Raw genomic sequence first — 16,012 nt, 5'->3', positions numbered from 1 at the left:
CACACGTCATAAAGATATATGTAATATATAATTTATTAAGCTCATACTTCCTGTTAGCGTTCTACCTAATCCAACGGGGCCTCAGCAGGGGGTGACATGAAGATGATTACGCTAAGGATGCTACTGTCGGTCTGCGGTGGAAATATTTACATTCAAGGAATACTTGCCTTATGTTGTCTGAGCCACACGGCATAGAAATCTAGTGAGGTAAAAACGTCTACGGGTTACCACGGTAACGCACATTAGAATGAGGGGTAAGCTCCTTTGGGTCCATAGGGTTGCATGTTCCATCTTGTCATGTTTTTCTGTGTTCGCTGCAAGCTGCAGCAGAGGCAACAAGGGAGTACGTACACACACACACACACACACACACACACACACACACACGCACGCATACACACAAACACACGCACACACACCACTCTGTTTAAAGGTGCTCTGAGACAATACATTCATCGTGCGGTCGAGGCACAGCTGAGGGACAGGTGGACATCTGGCGGGATGGTTTGATAGTTAGCGATCTAAGGCACTCAAATGACACCATGGCACAGCTAACTGAACAATAAAGCACCACAAAGCACGTCTGAATTGGAAAAACAAGAAACGCACAAACTCGTTCACAGTTGCACTTGAAGAAAGAAGGAAGGAAGGAAGGAAAAGAGACGTGTGCAGCACTATTACCGTGACATCATGGCTACTATTTATAGAGGAGAGAAATGTACACATTGCACACACTGATGGCAGAAGGATGCAGTGTGGGCCGACCAGCGCTTCAGGGGTAGTTTGGGTGGGGGTCACGTCTCACATCTCCTGCAGAGGGTGGCTCATTTCGATGCGTTCCCTCTTGACCGCCGGCTCGCTGCGGGACACGTCCGCCTCGCTGCCCAGGTCACTCATCTCGTCAGAAAAGGACACGTCTGAAGGAGCGGGAAATGAGAGCCGTAATATAAATAACACTCACACTGTAAATGATAGCATCCACAATATGAATAAGAACATTCATTGACAATATTGATAGCATCCACAGTGTAAAGGACATTCACACTATTATAACATTAACACAATAACATCCACAATATGAATACTAACATTCACACTAAATTACATTTGAACTATAAATAATTATCACAATATAAATAACATTCACACTATAGATAACACTATAAATAACATTGACAGTATATATAATAACATTGACAGTAGCAGAGAGTAATTTCACCACACCTAGTGTGTGTGTGACTATCAGTGGAACTTTAATATATAATAACATTGACAGTATAAATAATATTGAAACTATATATATAATAATCCATCCATCCATTTTCTACCGCTTGTCCCTTTTGGGGTCGCGGGTGGTGGCCTATCTCAGCTGCATTCGGGCGGAAGGCGGGGTACACCCTGGACAAGTCGCCACCTTATCGCAGGGCCAACACAGATAGACAGACAACATTCACACTCACATTCACACACTAGGGACCATTTTAGTGTTGCCAATCAACCTATCCCCAGGTGCATGTCTTTGGAGGTGGGAGGAAGCCGGAGTACCCGGAGGGAACCCACGCAGTCACGGGGAGAACATGCAAACTCCACACAGAAAGATCCCGAGCCCGGGATTGAACCCAGGACTACTCAGGACCTTCGTATTGTGAGGCACATGCACTAACCCCTCTTTCACCGTGCTGCCCATAAATAATAACATTGACAGTATTAATAATAATAACATTGACACTAAATATAATAAAGTTGACACTATATATAATAACATTGAAACTAAATAACTGACACTATATATAATAACATTGACAGTATATGTAATAATGTTGAAACTATACATAATAACATTGACACATTATATATATATATATATATATATATATATATATACACATACATACATATATATATATATAATAACATTGACAGTATAAATAATAGCATTGACACTATATATAACAACATTGGCACTATTTAATAACATTGACACTATATATAATAACATTGAAACTAAATAATTGACACTATATATAATAACATTGACAGTGTAAATAATAACATTGAAACTATATATAATAACGTTGACACTATATATAATAATATTGACACTATATATATATAATAACATTGAAACTAAATAATTGACACTATATATAATAACATTGACAGTGTAAATAATAACATTGACACTATATATAATAACGTTGACACTATATATAATAATATTGACACTATATATATATATAATAACATTGAAACTATATATAATAACATTGACACTATATAATAACATTGATAGTATATATAATACCATTGACACTATATATATATATAATAACGTTGACACTATATATAACATTGAAACTAAATAATTGACACTATATATATAACAACATTGACACTATATATAATAACATTGATAGTATATATAATACCATTGACAATATAAATAATAACATTGAAACTAAATATAATAACATTGACACTATATATAATAACATTGACAGTATAAATAATAGGCTTCACGGTGGCAGAGGGGTTAGTGCATCCGCCTCACAATACGAAGGTCCTGAGTAGTCTTGGGTTCAATCCCGGGCTCGGGATCTTCCTGTGTGGAGTTTGCATGTTCTCCCCGTGACTGCGTGGGTTCCCTCCGGGTACTCCGGCTTCCTCCCACTTCCAAAGACATGCACCTGGGGATAAGTTGATTGGCAACACTAAATTGGCCCTAGTGTGTGAATGTGAGTGTGAATGTTGTCTGTCTATCTGTGTTGGCCCTGCGATGAGGTGGCGACTTGTCCAGGGTGTACCCCGCCTTCCGCCTGATTGTAGCTGAGATAGGCTCCAGCGACCCCAAAGGGAATAAGCGGTAGAAAATGGATGGATGGATGGATATAAATAATAACATTGAAACTAAATATAATAACATTGGCACTATATATAATAACATTGACACTATATTTAATAACATTGACACTATATATAATAACATTAACAGTAGAAATAATAACTGACACTATATATTAACAGAATTTCTAGGCGCAGTCAAGGCGTTGAGGCCTGAGGGGATCTGGTTTGGTGGCTGCAGGATTAGGTCTCTGCTTTTTGACACTATCTTCAGCTCTCACTGGATCGGTTCGCAGCCGAGTGTGAAGCGACTGGGATGAGAATCAGCACCTCCCAGTCCGAGTCCATGGTTCTTGCCCGGAAAAGGGTGGAGTGCCATCTCCGGGTTGGTTGAGGAGACCCTGCCCCAAGTGGAGGAGTTCAAATACCTCGGAGTCTTGTTCACGAGTGAGGGAAGAGTGGATCGTGAGATCGACAGGCGGATCGGTGCGGCATCTTCAGTAATGCGGACGCTGTATCGATCTGTTGTGGTGAAGAAGGAGCTGAGCCGGAAGGCAAAGCTCTTAATTTACCGGTCGATCTACGTTCCCATCCTCACCTATGGTCATGAGCTTTGGGTTATGACCGAAAGGACAAGATCACGGGTACAAGCAGCCGAAATTAGTTTCCCCTGCCGGGTTTGGGGCTCTCCCTTAGAGATAGGGTGAGAAGCTCTGTCATCCGGGGGGAGCTCAAAGTAAAGCCGCTGCTCCTCCACATCGAGAGGAGCCAGATGAGGTGGTTCGGATATCTGGCCAGGATGCCACCCGAACGCCTCCCTAGGGAGGTGTTTCAGGCACGTCCAACCGGTAGGAGGCCACGGGGAAGACCCAGGACACGTTGGGAAGACTATGTCTCCCGGCTGGCCTGGGAACGCCTCGGGATCCCCTGGGAGGAGCTGGATGAAGTGGCTGGGGAGAGGGAAGTCTGGGCTTCCCTGCTTAGGCTGCTGCCCCCGCGACCCGACCTCGGATAAGCGGAAGAAGATGGATGGATGGATATATATATTACCATTGAAACTAAATAACATTGACACGATATACAATAAGATTGACATTATGAATGATATTCACGCTATATACAACATTGACATTATAAATAACAGTCACACTATAAATGACATTCACACTAAGAATAACATTGACACTATAGATAATACAAGTCACATTATAAATAATATCATTGACACTAATAAATTCACACTATAAATAACATTCTCACTATATATGATAATATGGACATTATAGATAGTGAGATTAGCACTATAAAAGTTAACATTGACATTATAGATGATAACATTAACCTCTAAAGGCCTTAGTGGCCACATGCGTGGACAGCACCTTTTAGCTCTTATTTCCAAAATTGTGTACACTACTGAATTGGGGTCTTATGGCCGCTTATGTGGACACTTATACTGCCATCTGATGGTGTCAGAAGAGTATAACAATGGAATTTGGAAAAAAAAGTGTAAAAATAAAAATTAGCATGAAGTACACGTTTGTGTACTTATGGACTAAGTACATCATATCAAAAGATGATTTTTAGTTTTTATTCTAATTAGGGCCCAACAAGCCCAAATAGCAAAGAGAAATAAAAAAAAGCATGTAAACAAACAGCTTGGGTCTGAAGAGGTTAAGACTATGGACATACCTTTCTCCATGAGTGCTGGCATCATGGAGCCCAGGTCACTGAACTGTGTCAGGAAAGCACAAAGAAAAAAAAGACGTGAGTGTTTTGGACCAATGAGAGAAGGTGTTACTGGGATGTGTTGGGCTTGCGTCACCTCCCCCATGACAGCGATGGGCGTCTCCCCGGTGGCCTGAGCCACGCGGTGTTCCACCAGATAGAACATGTACTCGTCGTACAGCAGGCGGATCAGGTGGAAGGAACCGAAGCTAGCGGCGCTGCGCAGAGTCAGGTCTCTGATCACCATGGAGCTGCAGAGGACAAGAGACACGGGTAAGCTGGAGCCGAGCCCAGCTGATTTCACCAGCCAATCACAGAGCACATGCAGACACACACCAGTTTTTCCCATTCATTCATCTGTTTGTGGCAGACCACCACAGCTGTCATAAACACATTATGATGGGACTGCCCTCTGATATGTTCTGTTGTAACACACTTCTGTAATTTACATTTATTCTTCTGTTGTTTGGATACTTTATATTAGTTTTGTGCGCCACTACAAATATGTGCATTGATCCCATACCAAGTAGTTACATGGTCAGAATTGGTCACGCCAATGCTGATACTGATGTTTGAAATTGTTATAATCACACAAAAATCCATAATGGCAGTGCAACAATATCAATTACACTGTTAGTCACTTTTATTACATACAATAGTTTCAGCAAAATAAAGTCAATAGTTAATAAGCATAAGCAAAATCTACCATTGGCTCTGATATAAATCCGTCAGGTTTTGCACTTAAAGTCCTCCTGTGTCCACGGACTCAACTCCTGAGTTTGTAAACAATTATGAAAAGAAACAAAAAATTATTTTTGTGATAATAATAATTTATAAAATACAAATGTATTTCAGTTTTAGGACGAAAACCACATATATATATTTTATAATAATTTATAAAATACAAATGTATTTCAGTTTTAGGAGTTAAATGGTGGAACAAGCTCAGTGATGAGTTGAAGACATGTAGTTCTTTGTTAAGGTTTAAGAAAACCTTGAAAGGTGAAATAATAGAAAATTATAAAATATAGTAACAATTACTTTCATCCCATTGATTTTTTTTTTTTAACGTTGATGTTCCAGTCAATCTAATTTTCAGTGAAGGTATAGGACAGGCAAATATAAACTTTGACTTCAGCCTATTCCTTTTTCGGTCATTCTTTTTCTTTTCTTTTCTTTTTGTGTGTAAATGTGTATGATTGTTAAATATGTATAATCTGTACTGTTAAACTGATCACACAAAATGGTTGATGGTTGATTATATGACCAAAATAAACGTATTTCATTCATTCATAATAAAAAAACATACAGATCATATACTGAATATACTTGATATCATTACTGCTGATATTTCTATCGATTTGCCTAGCCTGTTTACATTAAAGAGCTCCAGCTTAGCAGTTATACTCACACGATGTGTAGTGTAGCATCTTTAGCTATTCCTTGTCCTCCAGTGATAATGGTACGTGCAAGAAACATAACTTTATTTGCCGCCATGGAGGCGAGGATTAGTGACTGGTACTCTGGAGGGGTAAATGTATTGCGCAACCCTAGCATGAATGATGCTTTTAACAGCAGTTACTTGGAGCCATAAACGCATGCTGGCGATTTGTTTTGATGAAAGAATGCGGTTATTTGATGTGCGGTTCAAAGGAGAGGTTAGAGTCAGAGTTGATTAAGATTACATACACACAGGTAGGGCTAGGCGATGTACCGAGTTTGTAAGATATATGGCTATATTTTTAAACAAGATATGAATTAAAAAAATATCTTGATATCGATATAATTTATTTCACGTTAAAATGACCAAACGCCGCTTATTTGTTGTGTTCCTTGTTCTCCCCCGCTTCCCACTCCCGCTCAAATCATTCCCCTTCCTCCTTCCAAGACGTGCTTGCCCTCTCCCACCCACTGCACTGACCCACAACAACAACACACAAGCAAATATTTGCTACGTAGCTTAACTACATTTCCCAGTAGCTTGGCTACTTTTTAAACAAGTAGCGAGTTCCGTAGCTTAGCTATTTTTAGACCCATGTAGCAAAAGAAGAGAGAGGAAAGAGAGAACTGGACTTGTGCAACTTCACGAGCAGGGGACGAAATATACGGGAAACATCATTGATGATTGGTTGGTTTAGTGTAAGAACATCCATGATTGGTTGGTTGTTTACTATGATGAGTCACGATTGGTTCAGATTAGGTCAAAACATTAGGGACAGGCCAATCAGAGGCAAGATGGAACCAGGAAGGGAAATCACAACAGACATCCCAAATGACGACGAGAGAGTCGGAGAAGAGAAGAGAGAGTATTCAAGCGGGCAATTTATATATTAAAAAAACTATTGAAAGGTAGCAGAGGGATTCTCTTCCTTAGGTTTTTCTTTTAGCGATGTAGACGACGTCCAGGAAACCCTCAATGCATCCACTTGGCTACATTTGGACAAATGTATGCGTCTGGACAAAACATTAATTTGAGTTGTTTACCATGTGAGCCCATATCCAAACTGTTCTCGACATGGAAGACGTGGAATACACATTTAAGAACACACATGATTGTGGCAGACATGTGATGACTTGTCTAAATGCTAACTTTCATTTTCATTGGTGTTTGAGAACAAGACAGTAGCTGACATTTTGATCATTATTTCTACTGTTTGTATTTTGAATAGTTGAATAATTTTGAGACATAAACAACATGACTGCAAGATATTTGTTATTTCATGCTATGGATCACAAATGACTATTCAGATAAAGGAGGTTAGCGAATAGAATAAACATTGTTTGTACTCTAGGATTTTTGATCAGATCTCCTCGGATTATGACAAATGTGAAGGTTGTAGCCACAATCTAACCTGTCTGAATGCTGAAATTCATTTTGCGCCGGTGGACTGAACGCCCCACCAGGATTTTGTCCTGGGCCTGTGGCCCCTGGACCCTGGCTACTAGGCTTTTTGAGTTTCAAAAGTTGGCAGGTATGCTTCTGTTGTGTGGCGGTGGTTCGGATTTAAACCACTGGACGAAAAGCAGGAGAATGTGTTTTGTAGGGAGTGTCAGAAACCCGTGGTCACAAAAAGTTTGAGCACAACAAACCTATTGCACCACCTTCAACAGCGACACCCAATACAGTACGAAGAGAAATGCTTTAAAATGTAATATCGGAAATTATCGGTATCGGTTTCAAGAAGTAAAATGTATGACTTTTTAAAACGCCGCTGTACGGAGTGGTACACGGACGTAGGGAGAATTACAGAGCGCCAATAAACCTTATAGGCACTGCCTTTGCGTGTCGGCCCAGTCACATAATATCTACGGCTTTTCACACACACAAGTGAATGCAAGCATACTTGGTCAACAGCCATACAGGTCACACTGAGGGTGGCCGTATAAACAACTTTAACACTGTTACAAATATGCGCCACACTGTGAACCCACACCAAACAAGAATGACAAACACATTTCGGGAGAACATGCGCACCGTAACACAACATAAACACAACAGAACAAATACCCAGAACCCCTATCTGAATATCGGATATCGGCAAAAAAGCCATTATCGAACATCTCTAACAAAGAGTGCATAAAACTTTGTGGCATGACAGTGGCAGAGCAATCCACGTCCCCAGCACTAAAACAATGTACACTGCAAGCTTCGGTATCACGCGCAGTGCCTTATGAGAACACCAGCAAAAGGTGGGAACAAATAACCAGCGCATCCGCATATCACATTGCTAAAGATCTAGTTCCCATTTCCACCGTCGAACGCGACAGGTTAGTTCGCCTCATCAAAGCCCAGGTAGCAGTGGCCAAGTCGGGCATATTTAGCACGAGAAATGCTGCCAGTATTGTACGCCGAAGTGAGGAAGATCATAGGTGCTCAATTAAGGAAAGTCACTTACTTGGCGCTGACTACATACATGTGGTTTAGTAGGACCACAGAACTGTACGTGTGTGACAGTCCATTTCATCGTCAACTGAGAATTGCCTGCCTGCAAATGTATTTTTTATCTGAGTTTGATACATTTTGTATTATTTGCACAGCTATGTTATTTATTAAATGTATTTATTTTATGTATATGCTACTTAAACAGTTGATTTTGTGTGCTGTTAATACCCATCTTGACTAACTGGGTTAATAAAAGTGCCACTGACTGTTTACAGTACAGTTGTCATTCACTTCAATTTCAGTGAATTTCGATCAATAATTAATATCTTTATATGTATACTTTCACCGGAAACTATATCAAGTTTAAGTAAAAATATATTGAGATACGTATACTTTTTCATCCATATTGCACAGCCCTACACACGGGTCATGACCAATTACCGGTATGCAAATGTAACTCTGACATAATTTACCCCAACCCCACCACCACCACAATCCTTTGAGAAACACTGCACACTCACATTGACACTTACGGACAATTTAACTGATGTGCATGTATTGCTGGAGTACCAGGAGTAAACCTACACAAGCACACGATACAGATTCAAACCTGTATCACCTGACTGTGTGCTGCCCAGTATAATTCTAGATTTGCTTCAGGACGCTTTTATGGTTGGGAAAAGGAGCATTGGCCAAGAATCAAACTGCTGTATGTACCACTAATACCAGTGCAGATTAGGATTGTTTCTATACCAATATTTTGGTACAGGTACTGGTACCAAAATGTATTTCGATACTTATCAACACCTTTCAAAATAAGAGGGACCACAACAAATAGCATTATTGGCTTTACTTTAACAACAAATCTCTTGGTACATTAAACATACATTTCTTATTGCAATCAAAGAATAATTTTGGCATTAAATATAATAGTGAACGTACTAGACAACTTATCATTTAGTAGTAAGTAAGCAAACAAATGCTCCTAATTTGGCTTCTGACCTATGCATTAACATATTGTGTCATTTCCCATTGTATTATTTTGTCAAAATTATGAAGGACAAGCGGTAGAAAATGGCGTATAAATCTATTTATTAATTTACTGTCTGGTTGTTTTCTGTTTTGCCATGTTCTATCTACACTTCTGTTCAAATGTAAGAAGCACTTATTCTTCTGTTGTTTGATACTTCACATAAATTTATGGTGTCACCCAAAAACCTAGTAGTTACATGGTCATACATTGGTCATATTTAAAGCCCTGATGTGTCTCGGGACGTATTTCCTGGGTTCATGAAACAAATCTTTAAAAAAATAAAATAAAACTTTGTGGTGATAAAAAACCTTTATGTAATCATTGTAGTATCAACTAGATATGGATCTTGTACTTGATATCGATGCAAGACCCACCCTTTTGTTTACATTTAGAAGCACTAGCTTGCTGTTAGCGGTGAGCTATTGTATCCTCCTACGATGTGTAGTGAAACATGTTTAGCTATTTCTCGTCCTGCAGGGAGGATACTTGTAAAAAAAAATTAATTTATTTGTCACTATGGAGGCGAAGATTAGTGATTTAGAAGTAGCCAAAACACTACGGAGAGACGTTAACCGCTAGCTAGCTATTAGCTATCTATGTTTTAGAGCAGTGTTTTTCAACCACTGTGCCGCGGCACATTAGTGTGCCGTGAGATACAGTCTGGTGTGCCGTGGGAGATTGTCTAATTTCACCTATTTGGGTTAAAAATATTTTTTGCAAACCAGTAATTGTAGTCTGCAAATGATGTGTTGTTGTTGAGTGTCTGTACTGTCTAGAGCTCGGCAGAGTAACCGTGTAATACTCTTCCATATCAGTAGGTGGCAGCCGGTCAGAAACAGCGGAAGGCAGTGTGCGGGTAAAATTGTGTCTAATGCTTAAACCAAAAATAAACAAAAGGTGAGTGCCCCTAAGAAAAGGCATTGGAGCTTAGGGAAGGCTATGCAGAACGAAACTAAAACTGAACTGGCTACAAAGTAAACAAAAACAGAATGCTGGACGACAGCAAAGACTTACTGTGGAGCAAAGACGGCGTCCACAATATACATCCGAACACGATGTGACAATCAACAATGTCCCCACAAAGAAGGATAAAAACAATTGAAATATTCTTGATTGCTAAAACAAAGTAGATGCGGGAAATATCGCTCAAATGAAGACATGAAACCGCTACAGGTAAATACCAAAAAAAGAGAAAAAGCCTCCTAAATAGGAGCGCAAGACAAGAACTAAAACACTACACACAGGAAAACGGCAAAAAAATCAAAATAAGTCACGCCGTGGGTGGTGACAGTACACCTACTTTGAGACAAGAGCTGTAGTGATGCATGCTTGGTTATGCTTTAAAGTCATTTCCAACAATTTTTACTGTCAACTGAGTTTCGTTTTTAATGTTTTCTGTTGGTGGTGTGCCTCAAGATTTAAAAAAAAAAAAAAAAAAAAAAAAAAAAAAGGTTGAAAAACACCGTTTTAGAGCACCGCTTCAGTGTTTAAGGCTTAGGTTTAAAGCAAAAACTACTTAATCTTAACATTGTTTCTGCTTGCAAATGCTGTTTATGTGTGTTGTTGACTAACATGCGGCGCGACTTGTATGCCAGCACTGTCACCACACATGTCGATGAAAAAAAAAAAAAAGTACCGGTGTTTTTCAAAAGCAGTTAGTACCGTTTTAAATCATTTGTACTGGTATATTGTACAACTTGAGTGCATGTATTTCTAATAACAGATCGGATTTGCACAACCTAAAGCGAATACTTTGTTGAAGCACCTTTTATCTTTTTGGGTTGGAGTCAACCAACATGCTGACTTGACAACATTTGCAACAAGTATGTCAGATTGTGAGGGTTGGTAACAAAGAAGAAGAAGCAGTAAGTACCTGTAGAAAGACCACTTCAGAAGGAACTGGCGTGCCGCCTTAGGGAAGCTGGGGCTGCCCTGGTGGGGCTTGAGGACCTGAGAGACAACGTTGTCTAGCCAGGTGGCCCACTGGTCCAGAGAACTCTGCTGCTGCAGTGTGACTTTAAAGTCCTGCTCCAGACGCTGGACCACGCTTTCATCACACTGACACACCCAGGATGCCTGCTCCTGTTACCCACACACACACACACACACACACACACACACACACACACACACACACACACACACACACACACACTCAGTCAACAAGACAGCACTGCAATGAGCGTTAAACGTTTGAAGGAAGCATCCACAACCTGAACGTTAGCAAAGTCCACCCGGTTGAGGTCGGAGAGCATCTGGTTGATCTGCGAGGTGTTCTGGAGGACGGCGCGCGCAGCCTGGGCCAGGTGGTTGAGGCTGGTGTAACGTCTTAGAGTCTGCGCAAAGGCACTGACCACTGCCACCTACACACACACACACCAATTAATATAAGTTAATGCGGGGGCAAACCTAGGATCAGAATTTTAGAGGGGCTTGACCCCCAATGAAAATAAATTTTTTTCTATAAAAATGTTTGTTGCATCACTGTAATGTGGTTATATTTAATGGATTTGTGAATGATATGATGAAAACGCACTCCATATATATGTGTATATATTCTTTAATTACTTGTATACATCGGTGCTTCTCACCAGTGGTTTGGCAAAAGGCAAGCGGTGACCCAGATTGCAGATTGTGGAGTTTTTTAAAACTCAAATAATGTAGTGTATGTTGAATACAATTACATGCAAGTGCAGTTTGAATTTGTGGTACTGTTAAATAATGTGTACTAACACATAAAACAAACTTAATAATTATTTCAGGAACAAAATGTTTTTTTATCTACAAACTCAAAAATAATTTCAACACAAAGTGTCTCTATGCAGAGTTTTTGCCGTATTTTCCGCACTATAAGGCGCACCTAAAAACCACAAATTTTCTCAAAAGCTGACAGTGCGCCTTATAACCCGGTGCGCTTTATATATGGATAAATATTAAGATTCATTTTCATAAAGTTTCGGTCTCGCAACTTCGGTAAACAGCCGCCATCTTTTTCCCCCGTAGAAGAAGCGCGCGGTGCATGCTGGGATATGTGACGTTTCATTTCCATTTGTGTGTTTATGTAAAGACCCCAAAATGGCTCCTATTAAGTGTGTTGTCTGTCTAATTATAAATAATGCAGACGAGGCGTGTTAACTGAGTTCTCAACATTTACTCACAGCGTGCTCATAACCACATTCTAACTGCCAGCATACAACAACGCTTCTCAGGGCTACCGCGCATGCTCGTTACTATCGTTGCATGCTGGGTAGTGTAGTTGTTATATTTGCTAGCTCATAACATCACATTAAGAGACACGCTTACGCGCTTAATTCAATACTCGCCGTCATTCCGGGTGGATTGACAAAAGACCTCCAGCCGCTAGATATTGGTGTCAACAGGGCATTCGAAGCTAGACTGCTAACTGCGTGGGAACAGTGGATGACAGAAGGCGAACACACGTGACGTTCACCAAGACAGGGAGACGGAGACAGCGCCAGACGACATTTTGGATCCCACATTCGCCCAACTTTTCAATTTGGACAACGAAGGAGAATAATTTGAGGGATTTATGAATGAAGAATAACTTCAGAAATTGAGCGTTATGTTTATTTTGTGTGTTGTGACATTAACGTTCGAGCAACATTATGTTGCTATTGCTCTGCACTATTTTGAATTTTACTATGTTTGTGATTGCACATTTGCGTACATTTTGGGAGTGAACAGAGTTGTTAGAACGCTGGTTTTTAAAATATTATTAAAGTTTGACTGACCTATCTGACTGTTTTTTTTGACATTCCTTTAGCGCAGTTAGATGCGGCTTACAACACCGGGCGGCTTATAGGTGGACAAAGTTTTGAAATATGCCGTTCATTGAAGGCGCGGCTTTTAACCCAGGGCGCCTTATGGTGCGGAAAATACGGGTACATGTTATATCAGAGGAGTTGAATTTTCTGATTAAATTAGTGGGTGTGTTGATTCTCCCAGTTGGGACTAATACAGACTCCTGTGAGTGCCTGAAAGTCCGCATTCAGGTCTTGATTACTGGTGCGCTGCAACAAGATGGCGAAACTAAAGCCTGTCACTAAAGCCGCTGCGCCTTCTAAATGTTGTTTCAACTTCTATGCTAGTTTTAGTTATAATTCGTTATTTTGTTAATCTGGAGTGCCCTTCCGAGTTGTGTAAGGGGAAGATGCACAACAATGATTAAACATTAATTATGTCGTAACAAGCCAGATCTTCGTGCGGTGGAACGGGAGGTTGCCCACATTTACGGACACACACTTTCACAAAAACACACGCAAACGTACACAAACACGCACGCATAGGGTCACGGTCAATAAAGGTAGATTGTTTCGTGCAGGATTGTACCAAGCACTGTTGTTTGGTACATCCCCACATCTGCGGTTCTCTCCAAGGTTTCTCATTGTAGCCCATTGGTTTGAGTTTTTCCTTGCCCTGATGTGCGCTTGTGCAGCCCTTTGAGAAACTAGTGATTTAGGGCTATATAAATAAACTTTGATTGATTGAATGATTGATTGATTTCTTCCCTATTGATTACTACTGCGGTAACTTCTCCTTTGAAAAATACCGATACCGTTTATGCTGCTATGCAGCGGTGACTACAGACCGAGGCGCATGATGTTGAGTGTGTCAAAACGCACACACAAAGGGCATACAAGCAATAACATTGTGGAGAGGAAGAATGACAAAGAAACATAATTTTTACTGGTTAATAAAGAGGGTGCGTGAAGTGCAATATGAAGGTATTTGGGCTATGAAACTAAGAATAAAGGTGAAGCTTTAAACAGGGAGGCGCCGGGCTGCAAGTGTTGCTTTAAAACACACCTCGCCAAATGTGGCGATTAGTATTACCACATTTGCTTCAAATGTAAGTAAATATTTAAATAATAAGCAGTCAGATCTGCACAAGGAGTTATAAATAGTGACAGATTATAATGTTGTTACACCTTTCCAGCTGTTAAGCTCACATGCAGACGGTAGTCAAGGAGCACAGGGCAGACGTTCCCTTCATGGCCGATGTTTTCGTCGGGGTTAACACCCTTCACTTTACCCGGCAATGGGTCTGCTAAATTCTGCTTTCGGGGCAGATTGACAAGGCGGCCGAGTCGTGACAATCACTTCATTATTAGTTTTGCAGGCCACAACCAGACCCGTTCATCACTCTACTGTGCAGTGCACGCGCTACCTCTCTCTCTCTCTTTACTCGCCCACTTACTCAGTGACATCACTCAGCCAACACATTGCCATTCTTGCAAATACACATAAGCTACTCTCATTAGATAACCAGCTCCCCTGTTGTGCACATGACGATACGTAGATGCGCACACAGCTACTTAGCTTGATGCCAAATATTAGCGGAGCTAAAACCGCCCAATTAGCTTCAACTAATGCAAGTGAAATGACTGAAGTTTGTAACAAATTCCTACAATTTGTATTTTACCTCTAACAATGTGTGTTTTACCTGCTCCATGGCTTAACTTTGCACTTTAATCCACAGTTTTGTTTTTAGTATTTACTAATAATTGTATTGTTATTAAAGCACAGACCAGGATTGGCAACCATAAATCATGAAGCATTTAATATAATGTCAATGAGGCTTTTTATTCTATTCTAACCTAATACTTGATTATGGCAGACTATATGTAGCGTGCTAAATTGTAAATTGTTCTTTGAATGCAACAAGAAAAGCCCAATTTGTTTAATGCCTTTTATATTTTAACCTTCTAAAATAAGTGCAATAGGAAACATATGTTTAATGTATTGTAGTTCCCTTTATTTGGAAAAGTTTTGAAAAGTATCTATATACATTTTGGTACCGGTACCAAATTATTGGTATCGGGACAACCCTAATATATATGAATCCATCCATCCATTTCTACCGCTTGCGGGGGTGCTGGAGCCTAACCAAACTGCACTCGGGTGGAAGGCGGGGTACAACCTTGACAAATCGCCCACTCATTGCACATTTACTACAGACGTGCTACAGACCTAATGTTAACGCCATTACTAAAAACTCATCAAAGGTTAAAAAAATGTACGCAAACGCTTTTTGACCCTCAACAGCCACCATGGTATGGACGTGCTGTGCTACCCATGTAAGCTAATAACTGCTAATTAAGCAGCGACAAGCACGTAACCACAGTAACATTGTTTTCAAATTGGCAACAATTTACAGCCTATTAATTTTTTAAATCAACACTTATTGATTCAAACGAGCTACATGAACAAATGAATTTGTAGCCGACGTGTAACAATGAAATGACAATTACGTGACACTGCCCTATCTCAGTGTAACCCAGCTCTTTTCAAATAATGGGCCTGGCCCCCCTGGTTGGGGCACAGTGCAACGCCTGGTGGGCATGTGTGACCCTGGGGAACATGCTTTATCATTATCATGCTTTAAACCTTGCGTCAAAAAGCTGTGCACTACAAAACGTGCTTATTGTAGCCATTAATTGTGACTTCCTCATTCAGGTGTACTTGTAACAGTTTTATAATCACATTACACTGTTTATAGTCGTAGTGGC

The 16,012-nt window shown here is 40.2% G+C and overlaps 1 protein-coding gene across 8 annotated transcripts in view; it reads right to left on the bottom strand.

The window, feature by feature from the left end:
* Positions 1-16,012, bottom strand: part of rfx2 (regulatory factor X, 2 (influences HLA class II expression)) — a 123,536-nt gene that overhangs the window by 463 nt on the left and 107,061 nt on the right. For all 8 annotated transcript variants that reach the window (XM_061975815.2, XM_072914659.1, XM_061975812.2 and 5 more), the window contains 5 exons: positions 11,696-11,845; positions 11,356-11,564; positions 4,664-4,817; positions 4,531-4,573; positions 1-917 (listed from right to left, as the gene is read on the bottom strand). The exon at positions 1-917 is cut by the window's left edge and continues 463 nt beyond it. In XM_061975815.2, the coding sequence (XP_061831799.1) occupies positions 802-917; positions 4,531-4,573; positions 4,664-4,817; positions 11,356-11,564; positions 11,696-11,845 (672 nt within the window). In that variant the 3' untranslated portion in view covers positions 1-801. The remainder of the gene's footprint in view (positions 918-4,530; positions 4,574-4,663; positions 4,818-11,355; positions 11,565-11,695; positions 11,846-16,012) is intronic.

This window comes from Nerophis lumbriciformis, linkage group LG14 (assembly GCF_033978685.3).
Source record: "Nerophis lumbriciformis linkage group LG14, RoL_Nlum_v2.1, whole genome shotgun sequence".
Lineage (NCBI taxonomy): Eukaryota > Metazoa > Chordata > Actinopteri > Syngnathiformes > Syngnathidae > Nerophis > Nerophis lumbriciformis.
The sequence above is the reverse complement of the archived record's forward strand: the minus strand, read 5'-3'. Positions and strand labels throughout refer to the sequence as shown.